The sequence below is a fragment of the Malus domestica genome, chromosome 07 (genome assembly GCF_042453785.1).
Source record: "Malus domestica chromosome 07, GDT2T_hap1".
Taxonomy (NCBI): Eukaryota; Viridiplantae; Streptophyta; class Magnoliopsida; order Rosales; family Rosaceae; genus Malus; species Malus domestica.
The window spans coordinates 24,318,307-24,327,840 of record NC_091667.1 but is presented as its reverse complement, the minus strand read 5'-3'; the positions used below and the strand labels follow the sequence as shown (position 1 = coordinate 24,327,840).

The following is a 9,534-nucleotide window of genomic DNA, read 5'->3' as shown; positions in this document are numbered from 1 at the left end:
ACTTTAAAAAATATGGGCACAAAAAAAAAAACTAATATATGGGTACAAATTAAAAATGAAAAGAAAATTGATACAATTTAAAAAATATTTGCAAATTAAAAATAGGTATAAACTAAAAATAAAAATATATGATAAAAAATTTAGCCATAAATATACTAATTGTAACATTTTTAACACTAAAGGATTATATTTTAAAATAAAAATATTTTATTATTCAAATAATTAATGATGTTATTAATACCCAAAGACCTTGATCAAAAATTAAAAATGAATAGGATTTTAATCAATGAAGAACAAAAAGAATGATGTGAACCTAATTTCTCCTAGAACACAAAAGATGAATAGTGTTGGTGTCATAATGCTTTACCAAAGATAATTGGACAAAAATGCCCTCAAAACAAAAAACTTCAAAAGCATCTCAAAATAATGCATCAAATAAGACAAGGACATTTTTATCATTTTAATAGTTTCTATTTCTAATAATTAATGATTTTGTGGTTTTTTTTAATTTTTAAATGAGTATCTCACAATAGACTAATAATAATGTGATTCAATTTATCTATTTTTAAACACGTTCAAAACATCTTAAGAGGTGTGTAATGCCGATTATAAAAAAGATCATTCGTACGTGGATAATAATGTGATTAAATTAGTTGTCAAATGATTGTTTTTTTTTTCTGTAACAAACGATATTATCCATACTAAGAGGGAAGGAGGTGGACTTTCATAATGGGCTAGCAATAATGTGATTCAGTTAGTTGTTTATTAAATATTATTCTCACTATTTTAAACACATTCAAAATATCTTAAGAGACCTGTAATGCCGGTTATAATAAAGTCTTTCGCACACGGATAATAAAGTGATTAAATTAGTTGTCAATTTTTTTTTTTTTTAGCAAACTATATTATCTACATTAGAGCAGTTCTAGCCATGCTGGTTGCTCGGGCCACAGGGGAGGAGAAAGGGCCCTCGGGCCGGTGGGTGCAGCTCCAGCCGTGTGGAGGCCGAGCGACGGTGGGAGCCCGAGCGAAGGGGGGTGGGGAGTCGACGGGCCTGTGGCCCGAGGGTTTTACAATTTTTTATGTTTTTTTGTGTCAGAGAGAGAGAGAGAGAGAGGGGGGGGACCGGTTGCAATTTTTTATTATTTAAACAAACAAAAAAAATTATTATTTTAATTGCTTATTGCCAGGGGGAGGGTTCCAAGGGTGGAGATGTAAATGTCAATTACTGTTCATTAATGGTAGTTACCATTCATTTAAGGCAGTTACTGTTTAATAGGGTGGATTAAATAGTGGATTGCCAGGGGGGAGGGCTCCATGGCTGGAGTTGCTCTTAAGGGGGAGGGGGTGGGTTTTTCCTCACAATGGGCTAACAATAATGTGATTCAATCAATTGTTTATTACATATTATTTTCTCTATTCTTAATGTTAAAGGGTAGAGACTGATTTTATTATGTAAATTCAGCTGCTTCAATTGGTTTATGAGGGATTTCTTCTAGCATGATATAAGATTATTCATTTACTTCGAATATTTGATTTTTTTTCGAACATGATTTAAAACGTGTAAGTCGCGCATAGTATGCCGTGATTCAAAAAATACCTTCTGCATCTGTGTGAGTGCGTGCATGAAGGCTAGTAAATTAAAATTTGCTCAGTGGTTGCGGCTCAATGAAATACGTATAAGCTCGACTTTTTCTCCTTCTGAGAGTCAAAAAGAACACCTGAGAATAAACCATAAAGGAGAAAAGTGTTACAGATCAATCGGCTTTAATCATTCATCAAATATGACCTTTTTCTTATTGTTATATTATCTGACCAAGGAATTTCTCCAACATTAAAGTAATGGATATGGATTGTCTGTTGTTTATGATTCGAGAAGCTCTCGTCACTTTAACGTCTTGAAGCGATAATGATTTTATCTTTGTTTGAGATGTGATTAGTGATGTTATAAATGAAAAAAAAACAAAATATATATATATATATATATATATATATATATATCATACGCGTTGAACAGTGTATTCAGCGAGTGTGATAATTCGAATACTACTCTGTGTAAAATTCGTCGATAGTCACACGTGCTATGCGGGGCTCAGCTACAGGCAAAAGGTGCAGCTGATGAAGACTTAGGTCTCTTAAACTGCAGATTTCACATTCACATTCCTAAAAAGTTTAGTCCTTGTGTACACAATAGGTAGGGTAGAAAAAAAGCACTTGGCGCGCAATTGAGCATCTATAAATGCTTTTGGCCTTGTGTGTTTTGTTCAACGTCCATCATATCACAAGAACTAGAAACCAAAGTATATACTTCTAAGCAACCAACACTAAACCTAATGGAGGTTCAGTGTAGCCCTTTTAGTTGGGAATTCTTCTATCAGGAAGAGGTATTGGGTTTCGTTCGAGCTCGTATGACGACAATTTCAGCTTTCAATTTCTCAAATTCTATTTTCTTATACGCATGGCTAATTAATTTTATTTATTTGTATTTTTTTTGCAGGGGATAGAAGAGCTAAGGCATTCTCTTTTGTGCACAACTTTGGAGCTTGAGGCAACAATTTTATCAGCAAAGGAGAAGATTTCAACAAGAGAAGAAGAAATTGTTCGTCTCAAAGATCTCCTCAGCAAAGCCCTCCAAGAGAGAAATGAAGCTGAAGCAAAATGCCAAACCCTAGTTTTGGACAAACTCGTGCTCCAACAAGAGCTACGGAAGCAGCAACAAAAAGATGAGGATAATGAATCAAAAGGCAGTCAATCTAACAAACACTTAACCTCTTCTGACTCCGAAGAAACCATTGTTCCATCTCCGAATTCAGACCCTATTATGATGCCGCCGGCACCATTGTCATCACCGCCGCCACTGCCACTGGCTGCTTTGAAATTGGGAGCTATGAAGCCGTTGCCGGAAAAAGGGAGGCTACTTCAAGCAGTGATTGAAGCCGGACCGCTGCTTCAAACCCTTCTCCTGGCTGGACCGCTGCCTCAGTGGGAGCACCCTCCTCCCCAACTAAAGTACATTGAGATTCCACCGGTTGCCATTTCTCCTCCACCACGGCGACTTCAACACCATGACTCTTGCAATTGTAGCGGTACTAGTTGTTTCGGTCACAAGAGAAGTTTGGTAAGCTCTGATGATTCTGGTTCTGATTCATCACCCAACACCAAGCGCCGAAAGCTTGTTCTCCATTGACCAACATTTTGTGCGTTTTAGTTACATAATTTTCTAAGGCTGCACATCCTTTTCATACTGTCAAACATGCAAGGGCAGCAGTATGGAATGGATTGCTACAATCCATATCAGTTAGAATTTTTCAAACATCCATCTTAGAAATGAAAATCATAGCTTCTTTAGGTTCGTCTGATAACTATTTTGTTTTTAACTTTTAACTTGGAGGAAGACTTGAATGATTCAATCTTCTCTTCTCAGAATTTAGTTGCTCTAATTCTCTAGTTAATGTAAAATTAGTGGGAGCTATAGCCTCCAATTAATGTAGAATCACATTTTGTGTGTGCCTTTGGTATATTGGGGATGATCAAAAGTGACAAAATTTCGGAAAATGTTATGATCTAGTTTAAGGCCATAATTGTGCTCATGCTATTTCTTCTCACTTTTTTGCTTTTTTTCTTGGTACATAAAAGTAGCATAATTATTGTGACAAATAATCATAAATCTCCCAGAGATTTTTTCTTTTTATGAAGCATGCATACCTACCATTCACCTTCACTGTGAGTGTCTGCCATAATCCCACCAAAGACATCTATAATTAGATTCTTTGTTATCATGACTAATGCATTTGCACAAACCATACCTTAAAAAAAAAACCCGATCAATTAAAAAAGGTTTTTTTAATTTTTTATTTTAGTTAAAATGGTTTTTGAGATTGGCATAACCTCTTAATTTAGTTTCTAACAATAAAAATTGATAGAAGTGATCCATGTAAACGTCCACCGTAAATTATTTTGGTCCTTCCATGAAAGTCTGTCAATATCCTCGTTACATTGTCACGTAAATGACTACTTGACCACATTTTTAAGGGTGTTTTTGTCAAACCTACCCATCCACTTAATGAGGATATTGACAGATTTTTCACAGAATGACCAAAATGATTTACGATGGACAAACACAGGTACCACTTTTATCAATTTTCATTGTCAAGGACCAAAGTGGAGTTATACTAATCTCATAGACTATTTTAGCTAAAAATTAATTAAAAAAAAGAAGAAGAAAGAAATAATGAAAAATGATCTCAAATAGCACTATTACGACAATGTTCTCAAGTCGCAATGTTGTTGTAGCAAATCAATAGCAATAATACTTTTTTATGGTATACCAAGATTATCTTCTATCAGATAATATCAGCATCATATCGCGATGATATCGATATTTGAGAGCTTTTATCATAAACCTTCATAGCCAGCAAAGGTTCAACAGGAAACTAAGTTCACACAGTAAGATCAAATTTGAACTGGAATGTTTGTACAATAATATGGTTCACTTGGAGGGTTTGGTTTAGACTAATGAAGTAAGTCAATGAAATTAAAGGAAGTAATAATATATAATGTTTATGGACGTTGCTTTCTTATTTTGAAACCATTGAGCCATACGATCATCATGAACTAACATGCTCATTGCTCAGTGAGAAATCTGACAATAAGGTCCCATACTTTTTGCAAGGGTAATGGTCTACTCAACAACATATCAAATTTTCTCTAACTTCAATTTCTATTCACTTTTACATCAATCTAAAAAATTGTGCACAAATAAAACCAATAATAAAATTTTGATCAAAACAAGAAATGGAAACACTATAATAAGCTGTATATAAACGACCAGGAAGTGCTTTCTGTTATATATTTAGTGTTTGTCCGATTCCACTTTTTTTTTTTTTTGAGAACTGGAAATAGAATAATCAGGGCCGAAGCCAAAGGAACACGAAGCCCACCCAAGGGGGAACAACACAGAAAGCAACAAACATAGAGCAGGGGAGGGCGTACAGAAGCAAAGACGCTGCACCAAGTGCCAAGCGTCGGCCCCTCAACTGCAAAGAAACCAAAAACTAGGGAGGGCAAAGAAGCCCATCATTGTCCGATTCCACTTTTGTTTAAAAGTTAGTAGCCAATTTTATTGTGCGTATTTCCCATCAATCCATTGTCACTGTCGATTGGTATGTGATCACATGCTTTGTAGGTCAGTTTGTATTTAACATTCACGAGCTAAAGTGTACATAATCGGGACATTACGAAAACGAATATTAAGCACAAATTTTAACGTTAAAAAAATAGTAGGATAATATCGATGGTAGATATATAGAGAGCATTGAGATGCGTGAAAACTATTTTTAAAGTGCAATCTTTTCTTTCAAAAGCAAAGTTTTTTTTTTTTTTTGTTTTTTTTGTTTTGGGCTCAATATGTAGCTTTACGAGCTAAAATTGTTATGGACCCTAATGAAATGAATATTAAATTACTTGAAAATTATTATTAGCGTTCCAACTGGCATGATATATATATATATATATATATATATATTTTTTTTTTTTTACCGTGCATGATAAAATCATTAGTTTGTTGCTAGGCTAGAGCAAAAATGAAACGGTAATTTAAATGTCATTTAACCTCTTGAAATATTATTTCAGTTGAAATTGACCTCATGAACTATTTTTTTGGTAAATTAATCCCCTGAACTATTTGAAATAAGTCAATTGACTCATTGTCGGTAGATTCCATCCACTGTTTCATCAAATTCAAAGGAAAATTAGTTTTTTCCTTCATCAATTCTTACTTGTCAACTATAACCAACAATGTAATTATAACATGTGAAAACAAAATAATATGTAATGGTCCATTATGTAAACGTTTGGTTTTTTATGTTTTCTAGTTATGCTATATATTTTTGAATTATTTTGTGTATGTTTCAAAATTTTATTGGTGGTTATAGTTGACAAGTAACAATTAATGATGAAATAATCAAATTTCCCTTGAATTTGACGGAATTGATTCCGCAATCTAACGATAAGAGGTTAATTGGCTGATTTTAAATAGTTCAGGAGGTTAATTTACCAAAAAAATAGTTTAGGGGGTCAATTTCAATTGGAGTGACAGTTTAGGAGGTCAAACCGCAATTTACCCCTTAAAATAACATCGTCAATGGTAATTTAAAATAAAACAGTAGAAAACAATTTACAAGAAAAATGGAAGAATCTGAAGAAAAAAAGCAAAGGGTTTTTATCACAAATCGTCCCTGAAATTGACCCATTTCATCAAAACAGTCATTGAAATTGAAAATCGATCAATGTAGTCCCTGAAAATGGATGTTGCAAATAAATGTGGTCCTTCCGTTACCATTTCGTAAAAAACTCTGTTAAGTGATGTTGTGGCACTTAAATGGATCTCACAAATTTAATAAAATATTATTTTGTGAATAAAAAATATTTAAGTAATAAAAAAGTTTTTTTTTTTAAAATAAAAAACTAAAAATAAAAAAAGCTTGCTTTGCAACAACCATGGCGCTCATAGTCTTCTCCTCCTCCTCCCCTACCGCTTCTTTCAAGTTCAGCACTTCCTGGTGGGGTTGTGTTTGGCTGTGATTACATTTGCAACAGTGACGACGAATGCAAGAAAGGCTCAAACGTCGGTGTTAAACTCCTCGAGCCAAACAACAGGGTTAAACGCCTGTTGCACTATGCAACTTTCCTCCCACAGTTTAATGATTCGGGTCTGATTGATTCGAAGCAGGTCATGGGTTGCACGGCTCGGGTGTGGCTGCAGGCCGAGATGGATGAGGAGGGCAAGATGAGATTCACGGCTGACAACAATTCCTAAATCACCAGGGGCTTATACTCCTGCCTGGTTTTGGTGCTCGACGACGTGTTGCTGGATGAGGTGTTACGGGTCAAGACCCATGTCTTGTTGTCACTTAGTGTGGGATTGCCGGGCCCACAGAGGAAGCATCTTATTCTTTTTTTTTTAATTTTTTTTAAAAAAAATTTGAAGTCTTAAAAAAAAAAAAGGAAAAAAGAAGAAGAAGAATATGAATTGTTCATCTTCTTCTTCCCTTCCCATCCGAGCAACCTAGACAACCCTCCCCACCCAGTCGCACATGAAACCGCAGTGATGACAAGAAAGGGTCAAAGCAGTAGTTGACAATATTGGGAAGGAGGGAGAGGGAGGAGAGCTTGGACTGGTAGTTTTGGACGCAAGAAATGGGGGTGGGGAGGTTGGGGAGTTGGAAGAGGGAGGTTTCTTTGAGGCATTGGGCCGTCTGTTTGGCTGTGATTACATGTTCGACGGGGTGGGGTGAGGATTGGGGTGGTTGCTCCTGTGGGAGGCGAAGAAGAAGACGAACTTTTCATCTTCTTGTTTTTTTTTTTTAATTTTTAATTATATAAAACTTAAAAAATTATTATTTAAATATTTTTAATCCACATGGTAATATTTAATTAGATTTGTGGGACCTATTTATGTGCCACGTCAGCACATAACAGAAATATTGATGGAATTCTAAGGGAAGGACTACATTGATTTGCGTCATCCATTTTCAAGAATTACATTGATTGATTTTCAATTTCAGGGACCATTTTGATGGAGTAGGTCAATTTCAGAGATCATGTATGATAAAAACCCAAAAGCAAAATTTAGAGCCTCACAATCACACCCTCTTTCTCTGAAATTCTCTTAAAACAAAAAGCCAATGCCTTTATTATATTCGTCTCCAATTCTTTTTTACCCGCCACCACCAACCGCTCCAACGACCATACGCCACTTCCCTCCTCAACGCCTCGCCACGTGTCCTTCATCCTCTCTACGGCGCCGTTTCGCCTCCGAACCAAACCCCCTTCCACTCCACTCTGCCGAGGTTTTCAGAAACCCCAATTGGCAATGCAATGCAAGCCGTCTTCCTCCGTATCAATGTCGGCCGAGGAGCAGTCCACTTCGACCTCCCAGGTTTCTTATTCTCTCTCTTGCACCTAAAACCTGTCGAGAATTTCTACATTGTTTTTCCGTAAATTTCGGAACCAAATGTTGCATTAGAATTTGCTGGCAAAAAAAATTAGGGGTGACAAATAAAAATATGAGAAACTTGTGTAAAAGTAAGATTAAGGAGTTGTTGTGGGTTTTGATTAAAGGATTAAACTTTGTTACTGTTGTGATAAATTTGCATTGTGTATTGAATTTTGTAGAATTTATTTTATTCGAGCGATATTCTAATTTAATCCAAACTACGGGAGGGAGGGGAATTCGGAACAATTTCCATGTTAGTGCTAAGTTATGATCTTGTAATGCCTGTGCAGAGGGGTGATCAACTGCAGGGTGGTTTGTTGTATTCAAGGGCGTTCTGGGTTAGTGAATCCATTATTGCCTGGAATGTGGATGTTTGAAATGGTTCCTGCTACTTATTTGCTAGTAAAACTGCTGCTTTATCTTGTTCGAGTGATGGAATTATAGGTAAGGACTTTACTAATTCTTACTTCAAGTTCGAGTAATGGAGTTCATGATTAAATCATAAAATTGTTTAATGGGACTTCTGTGCTAGCAGGTGAGGATATATAAGTAAAGCTTGAAGAAGGTAAACACGGGCTTCCGGAAAATGTAAGATGTTATGTTATCTGTAGAAGCAGTTTCATGGAGCCTCTTATTGCTGTTTTTCTCAATGTAACTTCTGAAGAAGTTTTGAAACTTCTTCGAACTGGCACATGTATAAAATGATTTTTGTTAGGTGAAAGAAAAATTTCCACCTATCAAAGATTACAGAGCTTTTAATGTGTCCCCTGATTTGGACGCCAAACCTCTTCTCAAATGCCAATTGGCAGTTGCCACTTTCGATTGTAAGAATGTTTTTGCATTTGTTCTTTGCCAGTCAGTTTTATCAATGCACCGCTAGATAAACTGTTTTGTCTCCCTAGACTAAATACAATGAATTCTGATCAATTAACTTTTTGTTTTAAATTTTCAATCTGTAGCCTTACACATGAGAGGAGTATCGAGGTGTGCATGCGATTGAGAATGCTGAAGTAGATAAAATCATAAAACTCACCAATTCTAACAAATTAAGTTTTGAAGATTCTTAGTTTTTGGTAATTTAATTGTTTTATGGTAGTCACCCGTTTATGCTAAAAGTTATTCGTGGACCATTTAAAGTGATTTAACTATAGTTGGCATTGCTGTTTTACATAACTATTATCTACTATCTTTCAGATTGAATATGTAATTAAACTCCCATCAGAATCCTGACTAATTGTTTCCAGTGTCCTTTAAACATACATCGGATACTGTTTCGATTTACATTTAAATTTTCTCTGATCTTGGATCAATATTTTTATTTTCTTTGTTTTGGTGCTACTGCTACATAAGCTTGGTATTTCTTGAACACACAATTTCTTTTTATGACGGAACATAGTCATCACAGTGAGTGTGTTTTGTGAAAATCTTAACCAGGTTGAGTGCCAGCTGTAAAGTGGGCTTAGTCTGAGTATCAGCAGTTTATGAACTTTAGTCAATCTGGAGTCTAATATTTACATGCTTACATTTCGTTCAGGATG

General features: G+C 35.4%; 1 protein-coding gene and 1 long non-coding RNA gene across 2 annotated transcripts; both read left to right on the top strand.

The window, feature by feature from the left end:
- The first annotated feature begins 2,038 nt into the window (after window positions 1-2,038).
- Window positions 2,039-3,555, top strand: LOC103420716 (uncharacterized). The gene is made up of 2 exons (XM_008358759.4): window positions 2,039-2,384; window positions 2,498-3,555. Exons 1-2 carry the CDS (start codon window positions 2,334-2,336, stop codon window positions 3,185-3,187), a joined length of 741 nt encoding a protein of 246 aa, XP_008356981.2. The 5' UTR covers window positions 2,039-2,333; the 3' UTR covers window positions 3,188-3,555.
- Window positions 3,556-8,286: 4,731 nt separating this feature from the next.
- LOC103420715 (uncharacterized) lies at window positions 8,287-8,844 on the top strand. Its single transcript, XR_003774916.2, has 2 exons — window positions 8,287-8,440; window positions 8,532-8,844. It is a non-coding gene; the product is annotated as an uncharacterized lncRNA (long non-coding RNA).
- Window positions 8,845-9,534: the final 690 nt, after the last annotated feature.

Bases quoted from the DNA above. Each gene is read 5' to 3' on its own strand.
- LOC103420716 (XM_008358759.4), top strand. From the start codon at position 2,334: ATGGAGGTTCAGTGTAGCCCTTTTAGTTGGGAATTCTTCTATCAGGAA. The intron at 2,385-2,497 runs GTATTGGGTTTC...TTTTTTTTGCAG, and splicing joins AATTCTTCTATCAGGAAGAG to GGGATAGAAGAGCTAAGGCA.